The sequence below is a fragment of the Heloderma suspectum genome, chromosome 4 (assembly GCF_057233095.1).
Source record: "Heloderma suspectum isolate Gila_16-S chromosome 4, 16-S_ref, whole genome shotgun sequence".
NCBI lineage: Eukaryota > Metazoa > Chordata > Lepidosauria > Squamata > Helodermatidae > Heloderma > Heloderma suspectum.
In genome coordinates, this window is record NC_139461.1 from 51,903,725 (window position 1) to 51,924,287 (window position 20,563).

General features: G+C 47.2%; 1 protein-coding gene across 2 annotated transcripts in view; it reads left to right on the top strand.

Moving 5' to 3' along the window:
• The window catches only part of HEY1 (hes related family bHLH transcription factor with YRPW motif 1), a 38,899-nt gene that overhangs the window by 14,356 nt on the left and 3,980 nt on the right, over positions 1-20,563 (top strand). The window contains exons 1-4 of one of the 2 annotated variants that reach the window (XM_084849246.1): positions 15,720-15,944; positions 16,923-16,998; positions 17,077-17,160; positions 17,292-17,373. In XM_084849246.1, coding sequence (XP_084705372.1) covers positions 15,853-15,944; positions 16,923-16,998; positions 17,077-17,160; positions 17,292-17,373 — 334 coding nt within the window. In that variant the 5' untranslated portion in view covers positions 15,720-15,852. Of the gene's footprint in view, positions 1-15,719; positions 15,945-16,922; positions 16,999-17,076; positions 17,161-17,291; positions 17,374-20,563 lie in introns of those variants that run through there. The other variant, XM_084849247.1, reaches the window with a different exon arrangement.

Below are 20,563 nucleotides of genomic sequence, written 5' to 3' on the forward strand. Positions count from 1 at the left end.
AGCAGATGAGATTAAGAAGAGGTGGCAAGAATACGCAGAAGAACTATACAGGAAAGATCTGAATGTCCCTGATAGCCATGATAGTGCGGTCACTGAACTTGAGCCGGACATCCTAGAGAGTGAAGTCAAGTGGGCCTTAGGAAGCATGACTAACAACAAAGCAGCGGAGATGACAGTATTCCAGCTGAGCTATTTAAAATCCTAAAAGATGATGCTGTTAAAGTGCTGCATTCAATATGCCAACAAATCTGGAACACTCAACAGTGGCCACAAGACTGGAAAAGGTCAGTTTACATTCCAATTCCAAAGAAGGGCAATGCCAAAGAGTGTTCAAACTACCGCACAATTGCGCTCATTTCACATGCCAGCAAGGTGATGCTCAACATCCTACAAGCTAGGCTTCAGCAGTATGCGAACCGAGAACTACCGGAAGTACAAGCTGGGTTTCGAAGAGGCAGAGGAACTAGAGATCAAATCGCCAACATTCGCTGGATCATGGAGAAAGCAAGAGAATTCCAGAAAAACGTCTATTTCTGCTTCATTGACTACGCTAAAGCCTTTGATTGTGTGGATCACAACAAACTGTGGCAAATTCTTAAAGTGATGGGAGTACCAGACCACCTTACCTGTCTCCTGAGAAACCTGTACAAGGGTCAAGAAGCAACAATAAGAACCAGACATGGAACAACCGAGTGGTTCAAAATTGGGAAAGGAGTACGACAAGGCTGCATATTGTCACCCTGCTTATTTAACTTATATGCAGAGTACATCATGAGAAACGCCAGGTTGGATGAATCACAGGTCGGAATTAAGATTGCCGGGAGAATTATCAACAACCTCCAATATGCAGACGATACCACCCTAATGGCAGAAAGCGAAGAGGATCTAAAGAGCCTCTTGTTGAGGGTGAAAGAGGAGAGTGCAAAAGCTGGTTTGAAACTCAACATTAAAAAAACGAAGATCATGGCATCTGGCCCCATCACTTCCTGGCATATAGAAGGGGAAGAAATGGAAGCAGTGACAGATTTTACTTTCTTGGGCTCCAAGATCACCGCAGATGGTGACTGTAGCCATGAAATTAAAAGATGCTTGCTCCTTGGGAGGAAAGCTATGGCAAACCTAGACAGCATAGTAAGAAGCAGAGACATCACCTTGCCGACAAAGGTCCATCTAATCAAAGCTATGGTTTTCCCAGTAGTAATGTATGGCTGTGAGAGCTGGATTATAAGGAAGGCTGAGCGCCGAAGAATTGATGCTTTCGAACTGTGGTGCTGGAGAAGACTCTTACAAGTCCCCTGGACTGCAAGGAGGTCAAATCAGTCCATCCTAAAGGAAATCAACCCTGACTGCTCATTGGAAGGACAGATCCTGAAGCTGAAGCTCAAATATTTTGGCCACCTAATGTGAAGAGAAAATTCTCTGGAAAAGACCCTGATGCTGGGAAAGACTGAAGGCAAAAGGAGAAGGAGACGACAGAGGATGAGATTGCTAGATAGCATCACCGATGCAATGAATATGAACTTGAGCACACTCCGGGAGAGAGCGCAGGACAGGAAGGCCTGGCGTGCTATGGTCCATGGGGTCACGAAGAGTCGGGCACGACTGAATGACTGAACAACAACAACAACAACAAGGTTTAAAAGACCAAGCCTGGCCAAACGGTGGGTGTGATCTAGCCACTTGTACACCTCACTGATTTCACTGACAGAAAGTTAAACACACTTAGTGCTGGCTCCAAGGCCCTTGGGAAGACACCCTCCCTGGGCCCCCTCCCTCAGTGAGTCTTCCTTCTCACTGCCATGGTCACCAGCTGCTGTGGTTCCTCCTCTTCTTTCTCATCATTGCTGCCACTTGCTTGACAGGCAGGGGGTCAGGGAGCAAGTAAGCAGCGGCATCTGCTCCGCCCCCCACCACCATTGCCCGGGCCAAGCATGAGGCAGGCGAACAAGCAGATTGCAATGGTGAAGAGGAGCAGCAACTCCAGGGGGCTCTTTTCAGTGGGCCCCTGCTGGGATATGGGCCCTCGGCAGGTGCCCAACTATGCCTACCCTTGATGCCCGCCCTGAGCACATAGTTAATTTTCTTCCCATCGAAACCAATGGAAATTAAATGTGATTTAACTTCTGCTGGACCACACCATGAATTGATTGATTGGCTTCCAGATGTTTAAAATATACACTTCTTGCACTATTAGTCACAAGCCACTGCTAGCAGCACAATGTCCTGTCCCCAGAAAACAGATGGATATGGGTAATCTTGTTAACAAAGAGCCATAATTATGTTGGCCATTAAAAAAAAAACAAACATCTAGTAAGGTTTACTTTTGAGAACTAGAGAGAGAGGGGACCATGCAAAACTAAAAACAAAGCAGAACCAAAACTGTAAACGGTTTACAAAATGGCAGAAACTGCTGCAGAAGGAAGTCCCCTAGGACAATGGTAGAGAACAGGGGTGAGCAATTTGTGGCGCTCCAGATGTTTTGCCCTATAATTTCTATCAGCCCTAGCCAGCATAGCCAATGGTAAGGGATCGTCGGAGTTGTATGCCAAAACATCTGGAGAGTCACAAGTTGCCCACCCCTGGTAGAGAACAAGCTTTGCATGCAGGAATTCCAATTCTGGAATGCCTGGTATCTCTATTTTTTATTGCTCACCAGAGGCCCACCACCACCACATGGGTCCTTGTAGGGAGCAGCAACATCACACCAGCCTTGGCCCCATAAATCCTTTGGGTGACCCTGCTTTAAGGCACAGCCATAGTGATAACCCTATTCACAAAAATCAGATAAGAAGCCAACAACAGTATAACAGTATTTAAAATTGTCATCTTATTCACATGAATTGGCCTTTAATGCCAAACAAGTTTGTAATATGGATGATCTGGCTTACAAGCAATGAAAAAACACACAACCCAGCTTAATCAGAAAAACAGCTTCATCAGGTTCATATCCTATGTTGTGACAGTAGTTTCTCCTGATTACATGGAAGCAATTAAACTAGTTGCTACCGGTTTTATCCTGGGGTAAATAATTTGTTCAGGTTTTCATAGATAAGTACAACTGTTCTGTCATTCATATATATATGGCACAACAGCAGGGATTCTTTTCCCCACTGTTCTTTGGGCATTGGGGCAAGGTGCTGTGCCCAAGGCCTTCAAGCCAGATGGACTCGCCTGGTGGGCCAAATTTGGCCCAGGGGCTGCAAGTTCCCCATCCCTGCTGTAGACCCTGCTTTTCACATGTGAAGCACCTTGGGACTACTGAGTAGACCATACAAATTGGAATTATTTCCAAAATAGCCAGAGAATCATTCCAGATCTGTAACAAGCTCAATAAGAAGAATGCCATGACAAGAGATGGAAGGAGGCCTGCATAAATCCAAACACCACACATCCACAGGAAATAAAATAATGTCAGAGTCAGGTACGAGGTGGAATAATAATTGAAGAATTCCATAAATAATTTTGGCATCTATTTGGCTGTTGCAGCAGAGGTGAGGGGTGGGAGAAAGTTTAACTGTAATTTTCTCAGTTATGGTTTCATAAACTAGCAAGTTTCCAGTGCCACAGATTCTGATTTCTAATACAGTATAGAAACAGTGGACAATCCAGTTTAACATGCATGCCCCGACTTGGCTCCATCCATTTGCATTAACAGGATATAAGCTTTGTGTCTAGGAATTAGCATAACTTCATGTCAGTTCATATCCTGTTGTTGTTAAACCAGGGATCTTTACCATAATTTGCTTGGCATGTGACCCCCACCTCCCAAGTAAAAACCACATATTGCTTGTGCAGTCTGTACTTAATACTATATTCAGCTCCTGTTTGTGACTGAGCTTCCATTTTTCCTTTTAAGTACTAAAATTATTACCTCTCAAAAGTGCCAATAACCTTGGCCATGGTCATTTGGACAAACCTTACAATTCCTTTCATCCTGGCCTTTGTTCCATCTCTCCTTTACCACCAGGTTTTAATCTTTAACAAAAAATGTGTTTTAACCTGCTTTAGGATATGCCTGCCTATTTACTAAATCATCAGCAACAGAATCTCTTTTAAAGTCTTCCCTCCCCTCCCTCCAACTTTAAATATACTTGCCTGTTTTAAAATCTAGGACCTCTTTTTAGATTTTCTACAGCCCAATAAATTTAAGCCATCCAAACATATAAAGAACAGACCAAGCAATGAAAGGAATGAGCATGGATCTGCTGTAAACAAGTTGTAACATATAAAACTCACACAGAGCGCTGCATGGGAACAACAATAAAACTACATTTAGGAAACTAACAGGGTCTACTCAGTCATAAGTCCCACTGGTTTCATTGAGGCTTACTTCCAGGTAAAGGGATATAGGATTGCAGGTTTAGCCTGCAATCCAAAACACATTTACCAGGGAGGAAGTCCTATTCAGCACAGCAGGACATAACTTTCAAGTAAATATGCACAGGATTGCACTATAAATGTTAAAGTTCTTACTGGATATTCACAATAGCCAATTTACAGATTCCCTTTGAGTTAGAAATGCAGTATATAAATTCAGAATGTGTGTGTGTGTGTGTGTGTGTGTGTGTGAGAGAGAGAGAGAGAGAGAGAGAGAGAGAGAGAGAGAGAAAGAAAGAAAGAAAGAAAGAAAGAAAGAAAGAAAGAAAGTTGTGCTTAGAGGACTATAGTTTTTCCCATTTCTGGTCCCGTGTTCAATCACTGCCTGGCATCTCCAATTAAAGCCAACCTGTGGCCTTCCAGATGTTGTTGGACTCCAACTCCCATCATCCCTGACCATTGGCCAGGCTGGCTGGGACTGATGAGAGTTTTGGGTCTAATAACAGATTTCTCACCTCTGTATTAAAGAATCTCTGGTAGGAGGACTTGAAAAGAAACTGGAGAACTAGTGTCAGCAGTGCCAGCTCTACCATTAGATACAGTGTGGTGTCTGCCTCAAGCAGTGGATTCTGAGGGACAGGAAGCAGCTGTGAGATGTCTGAGGACAGAGTTGTGTATCCTGCTTAGGCCTTCTCTGTGCTCCTCAGGAATGGGTGGTGGGTAGAATCCTGTCTTGCCGCCAGTGTTGAAGTAAGATTCAACTGCCGCCATCCTGTCCTTCAGTTAAGGCACCAAAATGTTTTGGGCCCACCCTGGCTGCTGGTCACAGTAGACAGAACAGGCCTGGAAGGCTTAATGGTCTGACTCACTGGTAAGCTGTCCAAACAGCAGATCACCTGTAAAGCTTCAGGGGTAAAAAGCTTCACCAGTAAAAGCTTCAGACTACAGATAGGGGCTGCCTAACTCAGTGCTCCCCCGTATAGAAAACAACCCACCCCACCACAGTCCCTACACATTCAAAACCAGCATGTCAACTAACAAGGAAAATCCAGATTGGGCAATATCCCTCCTGCATTGCTTCCTGCCGTCTGAACTAGCTTTAGCCTCAGCAGGACACCAAGTTGTTGTTATTATGTCTTTTTATAAAAACAGAAAAATCAGAATATGAGGCTTTTATTTCAAGCACTGTGGCAAAAGGAAGTCTTTGAAAAACCACTTCGCTAAAATAAACTAGGAGTGGGTGGAGTGTATCTTTAATTGTTTTCACAATTTATCTCTCTTGGCCCCTAGTGTTTGCCTGCCAGTGCCAGTCGATAAACGGCTGCATGTGGGGGCAGGGGAGAACAGGAGAATTGTTCGGCTTTCCTAGAGTCCTCCAGGAAGTGAAGTCCCTGCTGTTGCTTCAGCCACACGCCTCCCAGCAAGGCAGTGGCTCCAGTAATTAGCACGTGATGGGACTAGGAAACAAAAGCCCAAACAATGGTAGCGTGGGAACACAGCATCAATGGCAATTGCACCCCTCCTCAAATACATACATACATACATACATAAAAAAATAAAAAAACCCAACAAAAGGCAGCAACCCACTAGTCACTCATTTGGGAATTATCTCATAGGGTTGGACTGGATGCTTGCACTGGCCTTACTGGTTTGTAGATGGCAACCTTCCTGCTGGCCAGGCAAGTAGCCCATAAACCAGGGGTAGGTGATGTGGTACCCACGAGCATCAAAGCTCCTCAGACACCTTTGTTGGCACCCTACCCCTCCCACTTTTTAAAAAATTAACACCTTTTCTTACAGGCAGCTGGGATTGCTGTAAAATATGTTTCTGTTGGTGCTGGACACTGTGGGTTCAATGTAGCTGTTCAGTGTTCTGGGGCTCAGACCCCACCTCTGCTTTGTATTCAGTCTTTTGGGCAGGTTACTAGTCCATTGCCATGCCTCCCTCTCATGGCAGCCATTTTGTGGTGGTGCCCAGGACAGTGTATCAAATTGCCAAATGTGCCCACATTTGGCAATTTGCCCAAATGTGCCCAAAAGGTTGCCTAATGCCTACCATAAACCGTTGTGCCCTGGGATGGAGATGCATGCATGTGCAGCAGTGCATACCCAGGTGTTCCTTAGCTATGACACAGCAATTATTTCCACCCCAGGCTTTTAATTAGGCAGATGACAATAAAAATCCACATGGAAAATCCTTTCAGCATTTCCCACTTTTGTTGTGGGGGGAGGCAAGGGAAGAAAGAGGGTAAGTTCCCATCCTTAGATTGAAATACGAAGGTGGTTATTCTCCGCTAAACTACAGCCAATTGTTTTATGTGTTCTATATACCACAGCTGAGAAGAGAGCTTCATGACATTTAGAGGAGACCCTTGGCAGATTAAACATATTGGCTATGGCAGAGCAGTTCCGCAATGCATAACGAATGGCCTCTGCTAGTCCCCAGGGGAAATATTATTCATAATAACAATCTTCTGCATTTCTGCAAAAGCCATCATTGTGGTCACTGAGCACACTGGATTCATAGTTTAGCATTTGTGCAATCCTATGTTAGTTTTGAAAGAAGTAAAAGCCAGAGTGTATTTAGCTTTTTGAGGCTGAAATCTTCAAACTGTTTGTTTATTATATATATATATAAAAATCTATACCACCTTTCAACAGAAAATTCCAAAGGCAGTTTATATAAAAGGAAAATCTGCACTATAAATTTGAACTGATTTATCTGACATTCTCCTTTACCCCTTCCTCTCCAGGGAGTTTTAAGTATGGCTCATTGTGTGTGGTGTCTAGAGTTAACAGAACATTTTCAGCACTCTTGCAAAATTACAATCCCAAGAGTACTTTGGGGAAGCCATAAGTGTTAAACCAGTTTAAAAATGTTTTAACTGCATTGTGTAGATTTAACCTTGCTTTTGATGGATCCCCCAAAACTGTATTGTTCGCTAGAGGATAAAAACTTTGAATTGCCTGTCTCTGTGAAATACATCCTTACTAGAACCTGGGGTCATCCCATGAAGCTGATTGGTGGGAGACTCAGGACAGATAAAAGGCAGTACTTCTTCACACAGCACATAGTTCAACTATGGAATTTGCTATTACAAGATGTAGTGATGACCACCAATTTGGATGGCTTTAAAAGGGTGTTACACAAATTCCTGGAGGAGAATGCTCTCAATGGCTATTTATTTATTTTATTTTTTAAAAAATCTTGGCCGCCTTTCAGGGCAGAAGCCCTCCCAAGGCAGCTCACAGAAATAAAATACATAAAAACAGTTAAAATATTAAAAGTGATAACATAAACACAATAAAATAGTAATAAAAGCAACAATAAAAGCCAACAATAAAACCAGCAACAACAACAGCAATAACAGTAACAACAGCAGTCATAACAAGAGAAGGCCACAGTAAAATAATATGTTTTCAAGGCCTTCTTAAAAGCCTGCAATGACGGAGCATGGTGGACCTCCGATGGCAACTTGTTCCAAAGGTGTGGGGCCACTGCAGAGAAGGCCCTCTTACGTGTGGTCATCCATGTAACTGCTGTCATGGGTGGGCAGATGAGAAGGGCCTCTATTTCTGATACTAAAGTGCGGGCAGGCTGATATGGGTGAAGGTGGTCGTTCAACTAACTTGGTCCCAAACCATTTGAGGCCTTAAAGGTCAAAAACAGCACTTTAAATTGGGCTCAGAAATACACCGGTAACCAGTGGAGCTGGCGCAGCAAAGGCATTATGTGATCAAATCATTGCGCCCCCGCCATTACTTGGGCAGCTGTGTTCTGCACCAGCTGAAGTTTCTGAACTGTCTTCAAAGGCAGTCCCACGTACAGGGCATTACGGTAGTCCAGCCTGGATGTGACTAGTGTGCGGATAACTGAGGCAAGGTCTGTCCTCTCCAGATAGGGCCGCAGTTGGTGTACCAGCCTAAGCTGGTAAAAAGCACTCCTGGACTCCGCAGCCACCTGTGCTTCCCCAGTTAGCTCAGAGTCCAGAAGGACTCCCAGACTGCGCACTTGGTCTTCTACAGGGAGTGCAAACCCGTCTAAGACCAGTTGTTAACCCCCAGCCGAAGTAGTTGGTTCCCCAGCGCACAGTACCTCCATCTTGTCTGGATTAAGTTTCAGCTTGTCCACCCTCATCCATCCCAAAACAGCCTCCAGACACTGGTTCAAGAGTTCCACAGCCTCCCTGGGATGTGCAGATGGACGCGAGAGGTAGAGCTGAGTATCATCCGCATACTGATGACATTTCAGCCCAAACCTCCTGATGACTTCCCCCGGCGGTTTCATGTAGATGTTAAAAAGCATGGGGGACAAGATAGAACCTTGCAGCACCCCATAGGCAGATGGCCATGGGGTGGAATGGAAGTCCCCCAGAACCACCTTCTGAGAGTGCTCCTGCAAAAAGGACTGGAACCACTTTAAAACCGTGCCTCCCAATCCCAATCCAGATAAACGATCCAGAAGGATACCATGGTCAATGGTATCTAAAGAGGCCTAGAAGAACCAACATGGTTGCACTTCCTCCATCCATCCCCCAGCGTTAGTCATCAACCAGGGCAATCAAGGCAGTTTCCGTCCCATAACCAGGCTTGAAACCTGATTGGAATGGATCTAGGTAATCAGTTTAATCCAAAACAGCTTGGAGTTGTGAGGCTACCACACACTCCAGCACCTTGCCCAAGAATGGCAAATTTGACCTAGGGTGGTAGTTATCTGAAACCATAGGATCTAAAATTGGTATCTTCAGCAAGGGTCTCACCACAGTTTCTTTCAAAGATGCCGGGACCTCACCATCCCTCAAGGAGGAATTTACCACCTCGGAGATCCAGAGATCCAGCTATCAAGCTACTAGTCCTGAAGGCTATATGCTACCTCCAGTATCAGAGGCAGTATGCCTATGTACACCAGTTGCTGGGGAACGTGGGCAGGAGGGTGCTGTTGCACTCATGTCTTGCTTGTGGGTTTCCGGTGGGCAGCTGGTTGGCCACTGTGTGAACAGAACGCTGGACTAGATGGACCTTGGTCTGACCCACCATGGCTCTTCTAACGTTCCTAATTTTATTCATAGGTTAATGTTCAAAATCATTTACAATGTTTGTATGTCAGAAATTCTCAAAGCGATGCCAAGAGGTAGGTCACCATTATCCCAGATTTAGAGATGGACTCAGAGGTTTGCACAAGACTGTTTGCACTGTAAACCTAAGCATACTTCCCTGGAAATGAGGACAGATCACACATGCATATTCATTACTTGATGGTTGGAGGCGCGTTCATATGAATGCCCTTCCCATGTTGATGGGGAGGGGTGGGGCCATGCCCAGCAGCCGTGCCTCCTGCCCCGATCATGTCTCCTGCTGCCTGCATGTTTGACCAGGGTGTGCAATGGCCCTACATCTGATCAGGATCCACCCTTGAATGCACGTACTTTGTGTAGGTCCTTCACACAGTGGCTGAGCATGCTGTTGATGCAGGTGGGGAATGGCCAGTGCACACATTAGTGGCAGGCGTGTGGCTGTTAGGCTCTATCCCTCATCAGCATGTGAGAGGTACTTACATGAATGCCCCTCGCAACATCTAGCGATGGTTTTCATGCTTGAATAGGTCATCACGGACAGACTTTTTGTATCGCCACAAACACAGTGCTTCTTAGTAAAGTCTGCCCATGCATACAGCTGCCTGTAAGTAACTGTAATTAAGTGATGTTCATGGATCTGTGAACTAGCCCTGAATCTCACTGAGGAATCAGTGAACTAAATCCTGAGCAAACGTGCTAAGGATCAGGTTGTGAATCTCTAGTATTTGAACTCAGATGTCCCCAGTCTCAAGCCAATGCTGTTTCCAATCAATGGATCATACAGATACTAAACACATGCCAATTAACATCACTGCAGCAAATCTCGATGTGTTTCATTATACCACTGGCAAGTCAAAGGAATTTCCTTTGGCCTTATGGCCAGAATTTCCCATATCTCTTTGACTTAGACCATAGACATGGCATACAGGAAATTAAATGATCTAGGGTGATATTTACGTAGTTAATGATATGGCTTTACCTACCTCATTTAGGGCACAATCCTACGCATGGTTAGACAGAGAAAAGGCCTACATAGCTTGCATAGCATAGCTGGCTGGGGAATGCCTGGGAGTTGTAGGCCTTTTTGCTGTCTAAACATGTATAGGATTATGCCCTTAGTAGAACACCTGTTATTAAAATCACTTCCTAATCCAAATTAACAGTGTTGTTCCTCCACCATGTAGTGCAGGGGTGCAGAACCTTAGGCCCAGGGGCCAAATCCAGGCCTCTGGGGTTACTGAGGGCCACGCCCACTTTCCTTGTCCCCACCCCCTTTCTCCCAACCATAGACTGCTGGGTGGTTTCCTGGCTTTAGGGTAGTTTCCCCCCCCCCATTATAAAAGATTTAAAAAGTCTCTCCTAAGGTTAATTATGGGCAGTAAGAACGTTAGGCTAAAATATCCTGGTATTTTTGGTATTTTGGCCTTGCCCCCTTTGCCTTTGGTCCTGGTCACCACTGGAATGCAGCCCCCGAAAGCTTCTCTGAAAAGGAATTTGCCTTCGGGCTGAAAGAGGTTCTGCACCCCTGATGCAGCTCATGTGTGAAGAGCCCAATTGTTTGTTCTGATGTGAGATTAGATACCCCAAGCCATTCAAATGAATGAGGGTTAGTGTATGGCAGGGATCACCTATTGGGTCACAATGTAGAAACATACACTGCAATAATGGCTAGACTTAAAGCAGGGGTGGGCAACTTATGGACCTCCAGATGCCTTGGCCTACATCTCCCATTGACCTTACCCAGTGGTGAGGAATGATGGGAATTGTAAGCCAAAATAGGTAGAGGGCCACAAATTGCCCCTCCCCCGGTGTATGGTCACAATATATAGCTTTGCTATCTCCGCCCTGCTACCACAGTGATCATGTAAACTCCCCCCCCCCCCATGAAAAGGCTATGAAAGTGAGAGACAAATGATGACATTTGGATAATCTGGGATTGACCCTAACCTCAGCACAACAGCTATGTCAGGGTGTATTTGCTCATGCACGTTTACATAATTCCAGGATTAAGATCCAGGAAAGGGCAACCCAGATAAATGATCAAGGGGCTGGAACAGCAACTCCCCAATAAGAAAGGGTACAATGTGGGGGGGGGGGGGCGTTATCTTAGAAAAAAGTGAATAAAACAGGACATGATAGGGGTGTACACAATTATGTATGGTGTGGAGAACAAAGATTGGGAGCAACTCCCTCTCTCATAATACTAGAACCTGGGGTCATCCCATGATGCTGAATGGTGGGAGGTCCAGGACAGATAAAAAGTAACTACTTCTTCACTCAGAGGAATTCACTACCACTATGTGTAGTGATGGCCACCGACTTGGACAGCTTTATAAGGGGATTAGACAAATTCATGGAGAACAAGTTAGCAATAGGTACTAGTCACAACGCTTACACATTACCTCTGAATACCAGTTGTTGGGGAACAAAAGCAAGGAGGGTGCTATTGTCCTCATGTCCTGCTTGTGGGCTTCCCAGAAGCATCTGGTTGGCCACTGTGGGAACCAAATTTTGGACCAGGCAGGCCTTTAGCCTGATCCAGCAGGACTCTTCTTATGTTCTTAAGTGATGATTTGCATGTGTGAATGAGCCATCACAGACGAATCATCTGAAAAGAACTGTCGTATCATTGAACATCACCTCAAAACTCAATACTTTTCAACAGAGGCAGCTCACACCTTCAATTGACGGTACACTGAATGGTGCATATGCATGCATAACTGAGCTTACGACTGTGTACCCTGTGAAAAGGGTGTTCCAGCTTCCTACTGGATGCAGTGGGAGTGCCAGAATCATTAGATGATCTGGGCAAAATAAGTAACCATAATGAGTTTTCAGGGCTCAATATGACGGGTTGGTAAGATTAGCCTTCAATGCTGTTGCTCATCTGAGAACAACAGCAGTTCTGACGAGAGAAGAGTTTTCAGAGTTAATTTAGCACACCCACTAGAGGACAAAGGTCAACAGTAGCAGGTTTCCTTTTGGGGTGCCTTAAAGCAACCCCCTCCTTTCAGTGTTATTTTGACTAGATTCATGCAACAGCCTACAGGAGAAGGAAACAAGAACACGTATTCAAAAAATAAACACTGACCCCAAATGCTGGCTTTGTAAAAAGAAAGGGTTAGACACCTCAGGCGGCTGATCCTAGGTTTCCCTGGCAGCAACTGAGCTTCCCTGAAGGCTTAGAGATGCATGCCTTAAGAACGGGAGAAGGGAAAAGGGGGTGGAAACAGGGCATGGCTTAAACACCTCTGTACTCAGACAGTTCTTGGCTGCTGAAAATGCCCTTTAGGGATGTGAGCAGCATGTGTAAAAGAAACCCGCCAGCCTTGAACATCTTGTCTTGCTTAGTACCAAAGCCAAGATCAGGAAACCCAGGACCAATTTAAACAATGAAGGGCTTGGAGCTGGAGAGGCAGAAGTGGTACCTCCTGCCTGGGTGCACCAGGGCCCCACTGCTCAACTTTTTTCTCCTCTTGGCTGTTCTGGTGTTGAAGCCAAGTATGGCAGGCCGGAGAGAAGGGTAAGCAATAGGCAGTGTCTAGGTTAGGACTGGGCAAGCCCTGGCTTACAGGTTGCATGTAATCATTCCCTTCAACATCCCATCCAATTCATCTGCAAGTACTTACACAGGCACGCCTAGAAGTTAGTTATCCCCATAAATTCCCTTTGAAGTGCCTAGAAAGAGTCTAAAAGAATCCCAGAGGTCCCTTAGATCAACCAGAGCACTAAGCATAGAAAGCAGATGTGTACATTGTAAAATCGTTATATTCAGCTTCCATGTATATGCTGTAAAAACAATTTAACATAAACACATTTAGGGGCATGTATGAATAGGGATGTCTAGTGGTTCGGCCTTTTAGTGCCAAAGCATGGCTATCAGGAGTTCAGCCAAAGGGAGGAGGGTATTGCATGGCACAGGAGAATGCTGTGCCAAAACAGCTTGGGTTGTGTGGAGGGCTGAATTTAGGTTGGCTATGTTCTTTGAGCATTTATTTTGCTTGTATTCCCATCCTTCCTCCAAGGAGCAGAGACTGACAAAAACGGGGTTTCCAAGTGGTCTGTCATCCACATACTGACTAGGGCCGGACTAGCTCATCTTCACAAACAGAACTACATTAGATGCTTCCAGGGCATTATCTGGATTGGTTCTGATTATGGCCCACTTCTGGTCAGATGGGTTTGAGCCAACTCGGGTCACAACTTGCTTGCTGAGTCAGCACAACCAATTCCCTCCCACATCCAAAACCCCACGCACACACCCCTTTCACGTTACCATACAGACAGGAAAAGTAGACGGGGGCAGGGAGGTTAAACATCAGCCCCATGGGCCAAACCCAGGGTTCCCCACCTAGCCGACACCCCCCACCCCATTATTTGGTGGTCTCCTGGCTTTTGTGCAGTTTTTCCTCATTCTAAAAGGCTGAAGTGCCTCTCCTAAGGTTTAGTTACTGGCAGTAAAAGCTTTAAGTTAAACTGGTCATGTTAGCTTTAAACTAAAACGGTTGGTATTTTTGCCTCCACCACTTTTGCCTCCGGCCCCACCCACCACTGGAACGCAACTCCTGAGAACCTCTCCAAAACTGAATTTGGCCCTTTAGGCTGAAAGGTTTTGACAGCTAGCTTGCATGCATACATAAGAAGAGCCATGTTGGGTCAGACCAAGGATCCATCTAGTACAGCATTCTGTTCACACAGCGGCCAACCGTCAACCAGGAACCCAGAAACAGAGCATGAGTGCAACAGCACCCTCCTGCCCACCTTCCCCAGCAACTGGTGTACATAGGCTCACTGCCTCTGGTAAGGGAGGTATCACGTAGCCCTCAAGACTAGTAGCCATTGATAGCCTTTTCCTCTAGGGACTTGCCCAGCCGCCTTTTAAAGCTATCCAAAGCTATCCAAAGGTGGCCAACACTACATCCTGTGGTAGCGAATCCCATAGTTTAACTACGTGCTGTGTGAAGAAGTACTTCTTTGTATCTGTCCTGAATCTCCCACCAATCAGCTTCATGGGATGACCCCAGGTTCTAGTATTTTGAGAGGGAGAAAAACGTCTCCCTATCCACATTCTCCACACCATGCATCGTTTTGTAGACCTCTATCATGTCTCCCCTTACCCTCCTTTTTTCCAAGCTAAACAATCCCAGCTGTTGTAACCTTCTCTCATAAGGGATATACTCCAGCCCCTTGATCATTTTACGGCGCAACCCTACACATGTGTAGACAGAAAAAAATCCTACAATTCCCAGCATTCCCTAGCCAGCCGTACTAGGTGGAGAATGCTGGGAGTTTCTGTCTAAACGTGCATACGATTGTGCGCTTAGTTGCCCTTTTCTGCATGCATCACTCCCATACTGTACACTTCGCAACTGGCAGATGTACGTGTGATCCGACTCTACTGAAAAGCACACTGCGTGTGGGTGATATGAAGAAACACAGTCGTGGTTTGTGACGGTCCACTCACACGTGCAAGCAGTGAAGTGGTGAACACGCACGTGTTAAGTTTTAAAACGTACTGCGGAAGCTGGAATCGGCTACAAAAAAACAGCCTGAGATTTCCGAAACCGCCCGGCCCCAAGAGGAGAAGCGCCCTGCTGCTGAACCTGCGAGCAACTTCGCCCCGGGAATTCCCCCTCACCAGCGGAACGCGGATGAGAAGGGGTCGGGTTAGCGCTGCCGGACGCTGCCAGGAGGCAGCCAGCGATGAAGGGCGAGGAGGCTTCCTACTCCGGCTGGCCCGGGGCGGGAGGGATCGCAATCGCCACGCGATTCCTCAGCCCGTCCCCGGGTAGGCTCCGAGCCGCGGCGCTTGGCGATGCCGGCGGTAGAGCGCGGTGCGGCAGCAGCCGCCGACCCGAGTGCCATCGCCGCTCCACCCGGCGCCCAGGGGAGGTTCACACGCGGCAGCCGCCGCTCATGCACGCCCCGCTCAGCGCCGCCGCCGCCGGCCCCGCTTGGCCGCCGGCCGGGCGCAGAGCAACTTTCCCACGGCCGCCCGGCCACGCGTGCGGCTCCGCGGGCTCCCAACTGGCCCCAGGCCCAGCCAATTGCGCAAGCGGGCGGGCGGGCGGCGCGAGGCCAGCTCCGAGCTCGAGCGCGCGGCCGAGCTGCGCGCGCTCCCCAATCGGAGGCGGCGGGGACGCGGGGCGTGTCGCGGAGCGGTCTCTCGTTCAGCGGCTATTGGCTAGCTGCGGCGGAAGCGCAGCCAACCAGAGGAGCCGGGACGGCGACGGGCTGCCCGGAGTCGTGTGCGGCCGGGAGCGCCTGGCGCGCCCCCCCGCCCGCCGCCCCGCCCTCGGGTAAGAGGCGAAGCGTGGGAACGGGATGGGGGAGACGGAGCCAGAGGGCGGGCGGCGGCGAGCGCGGCGAGCTGGCAGCGGGGATCGCCACCCAACCCAACCCAGGCGGGCGGCGGAGCGGCCCCTCTCTCTCCCGGCTGGTCGCGCGGACCCTTGCGAGCATGAAGCGGGCGCACCCGGACTACAGCTCCTCCGACAGCGAGGAGCTGGATGAGCCCATCGAGGTGGAGAAGGAGAGCGCGGACGAGAACGGGTGAGGGGCGCCGGGGAACGCTGGCTGGGCGTGGTTGGAAGACGGGCAGCGCCGGCCGTGCAGCAGCGGCGATTGCGCGGGGTTCGCCCGTGCCAGGTGCTGTGTGGACACCGCGGCTCCGGGCAGGCAAATTGCCGCTGCTGACACGCGGAGGACCCCCCCCCTCCCCCGGTAGTAAGAAGACTAAGACTTTGATTCTGTGCCCCACTTATCTGGGGGTAAGCCCCGTTGAACGCAGTGGGACTTACTTCCAAGTAAGCACGTGCAGGGTTGCGCCGGGCGCTCCGGCGCCGGTTGCTGGAACTCGTTGCGATTTAATTCTAAGGAAACTTGTTAATGCCTCAAATAAAAAAGGCGCAGGAAGGGATCGGTCAAGGCTGCCTACAGATCCCGCACACTCTTCGGCTTGGGAACTGTTCTCCTTGTAACATGAGGCCGGCGCTGGCTGTGGTGGCGAAGGAACGGCACTCTGCACGCGCTCGAGGCAGCCTCTCTTAAGCCTCGTCCCATCTTGCCTTTCTGAAGGGTGTGGCTGCGATCCTACACATGCGCCTGTTGTTCGTCGGGCCAGGCAGCCAAATCTTGGCACTGAAAACAGGAAGGAGGGGATGGCTCCTGGCACAAATCTAGCCGTGCTCCCGGGCCAGCTGCCTGCACTCTGTTTTTGGCACTAGGGTTACCTGGGAATAGGAATCACTGTCCTGCATATATTTCCGTGCTTTGCATGATCCTCTAACTCAGGCTTCCCCAACCTGGCGTCCTCCAGATGTGTTGGACTACAACTCCCAGCATCCCCCGGCCAGAGGAACTGGTTGGAGGCGGCAGAGAATTCTGGTCCAACACATCTGGAGAGTCCCAGGTTGGGGAACGCTGCTCTAGCTGTTCCTTGTGTGGAAATGCCTTCCTGTCCCCACCACGTCCCTTTTCCGTTTAGGATCTGCATTGACCCCTTGTTTCTTTCTTGCTTGCTGGTTTCAGAAACTTGAGCTCTGCTCCGGGTTCCATGTCTCCAACCACCACTTCCCAGATCCTGGCTCGGAAAAGACGCCGAGGAGTAAGTTTCGCTCTGCTCTGCTCTAAGTCCCCTCCTTCTAAGGATCACCTCTAAAAAGTATTCCCCCTTTCCTTTCAGATAATTGAGAAGCGTCGCCGCGATCGGATCAACAATAGTCTGTCAGAGCTGAGGAGGCTGGTGCCTAGTGCTTTTGAAAAGCAGGTAATTCTTAGGTGGCTGGGAGCGCCGCCGTTGGGACTCGCTCAAGCCGCAGTGCACTCTTTCTGTGCCGCCTTCTTTCCTTGGCTAGGATCCAGCTGCCGTTACACAGATACTTGTCTTCCCTTTCTTAGGGATCAGCCAAACTGGAGAAAGCTGAAATCCTGCAAATGACTGTGGATCATCTGAAAATGTTGCACACAGCAGGAGGCAAAGGTGAGGTCTCCTACCTGATATGTGTGTGTATGTATAAGTAGTCAGTCCTGTATACTAATGGCAAGCCCATTCTCTGAATAGGGATGTTTATGTGGCCAAAGCACCACCACCCACTCCCAAGAGGGAGATATCAGTAGGCTTTGGGGTACTCCCAAATTTGCAGAAGTTAAAAAAAAAAAAATCATTGGGAAAATAAACTCTTAAGTGTGTGTGGAGGACCCCAAAATAGGTCAGCGAGGACTGAGCATGCTTATTGGTCATGGAATGGTGACTGTTTTGGAGGGTAGGGGTGGAATGGAAAACTGGAGCAGGAAGAAAGGGGACATGTAATGGAGTACCTGGAAGAAAGCATTGCTGACTGGCTGGAACCCTAAATAGGGGCACCCCACCCTGGAGCATTTTGTTGCAGATCCCACTTGTAACTCCAGTGTGGTGTAGTGGTTACAGTGTTGGACTGGGAGATCCAGGTTCTAGTCCCCACTCAACCATAAAGCACATTGGGTAAGCTTTAGGCCAGTCACTGACTCTCAGCCTAACCTACCTCACAGGTTGTTGTGAGGATGAAATGGAGAGGACTAGGACCATGTAAGCTGCCTTGGGTTCCTTGCAAGAGGAAAAAAGGCAGGGTATAGATGTTATAATAAATAAATAATAAAACAACTTCATACTGACTAGGTCCAGACAATGTGATAACCTTGAGTGTGGGTTGTCGTTGAACTGTAGGTTGCTGTTGAAATGTAGGTTATCATATTATCTGAACCCAGCTGCAATAACAAGCCATAGTTTGTTAACCATGAACAACCCACAGTTCACAACCCAACAAGAAACCATGGGTCCTCTTCACAGGTTGTTCATGGTTAACAAACCATGGCTTGTTATCATGGCTGGGTTCAGGCAACATGACAACCCATGGTTCAGCAGCAACCCATGGTTCAACAACAACCCACATGCAACACATACTCAATCTTGAGTGTGGGTTATTGTGTTGTGTGAACCCAGTCACTGTATTACAGTGGATCAGGGAGGCCTGTGAAAAGAAAAGGAAAGAAAGCTGCCATCTTTTTTTTTTTTTTTACACTAAAGTTGCAGATCCACAGCGTCTTTACTCCTGAGCAGTCTAATTAACTCTGCAATAAATGTGTTATGAAAGCACATGGAGTATTTGCATTTAACAAGCATGATCCTATGCATGTTTACTTCAGTGGGAAGGGAAGTAAGCCTCATTGAACACAGTGGAACATACTTCCAAGTAAGCATGCATAGGATTTGCTGTGCATAATTTCCCTCTTCCCACGGGGAAATTATGCACTACCTTACTTGGACCAAAGGCACATCATCTGCTTTTGGATTGTGTTGTTGTCTAAGCCATCTAGCATTTCCCATGCTATTCTGTTCTTTTAATGATTATATGTTAAAGTTTTTACTGTGTTTAATATCCTGTGAGTCACCCAATGGGCCAAAAGACAGGATACAAATATAACCAATTGATAATTATACGCCATGGAAAAAAAGGTGTGCAAGAAAGAGCGGTGCAATTTCTTATGTTTAATATGCTGTTTACTGATGCATCCTTCTAATAAGCTATTTGCTGGTGTACAGTAGCTGCAAATCATAGGCTGCAGTTCATAACCCATTAACTACAGAGAGCTCCTATTAACAAGTTTCTGATCTAGAGTATTTTGATTGTGGGCTATAACCAGTGATTAGACTCTTTGCTAAGAATATTAGTTGGTTGTTCTTAGCTTATAGCCAGGTCTATGTGGATTTGTGAGCATACCACTCCGTTGTTCTTTGTCATGAAACTTGACCTCCTGAAATTATCTGCTTTCTTCTTGATGCTGTATAAAATACACGCACAATTCTATCTTTTGTAGTTGTAGGGAATAACATTTAGCATGTCAGTTGCAGAAATTGGTGGACACCAGGGAGGGTAGTTGGAGCACCAGTGCCCTATCCTGTCTTGGTGTAGCACAGTGACTCAGGCTGCGGTCCTGTGCAGAGTTACCCGAGAGTAAGACCCATGCTACACACTGAGAGTTGCTTCTGAATACATAAGCATAGGGTTATGCAGTTAGGCTGCAATTCTGCACTCCGTTACCTGGGAGGAAGAACGCTGCGACATAAATGCTTGCTGTTTGTCGCGATTATTAATTTATTCCTGTTCCTGTCATAACAATAACCACAATACTTAAGGAAAATGTTCTACAAATATTAAGATTGTGGTCCTGAGCACACTTTACATGGGAGTAAATACGGATTAGGATTGCGCTGTAAGTGTTCAAAGTGTTTTGTGTATATTTTTTCACAGTGAACTTTACAATAAAACTGTAAGGTAGCCCCATATTAATATCTCTGAGCCACATCTGTAATATGGGAATAACTGGTTTGCCAATGAGTTTTATAGGTGAGTTGAGATTTAAATTGGCATCTTCCTTAGGTAGCGTCTTCAAAGATTTGGGGGAGTTGAGATTCTTGGGTTGAGGACTGGAGCTAAGAGAGAAAAGGAAACATTGCAGATTATAGCATAGGAGGGCTTATAGCTCAGTGGCAGAGCTCATGATTTGCATGAAGGGCCCAGGTTCAATTCCTAATATTTACAGTTAGTAGGATCTCAGGGCTGGGAAAAGCCTTCTGTACTCTCTCAGTGGCTTTCCAAGCTCTCAATCAGAGTAAACAGTACTGGACTAGACGAACCAATGATATGACTTAGGCCTCATCTGGAGTACTGTGTCCAGTTCTGGGCACCACACTTGAAGAAGGATGCAGACAAGCTGGAGAGGGTTCAGAGGAGGGCAACAAAGATGATCAAGGGACTGGAAACAAACCCCTATGAGGAGAGACTGAAAGAACTGGGCATGTTTAGCCTTGAGAAGAGAAGAGTGAGGGGAGATATGATAGCGCTCTTCAAGTACTTGAAAGGTTGTCACAGAGAGGAAGGCCAGGATCTCTTCTCGATCATCCCAGAGCACGGGACACGGAAGAATGGGCTCAAGTGACAGGAAGCCAGATTCCAGCTGAACATCAGGAAAAACTTCCTGACTGTTAGAGCAATACGACAATGGAACCAATTCCCTAGGGAGGTGGTGGGCTCTCCCTCACTGGAGGCATTCAAGATGAGGCTGGACAGCCATCTGTCAGCGATACTTTGACTTGGATTCCTGCATTGAGCAGGGGGTTGGACTCAGTGATC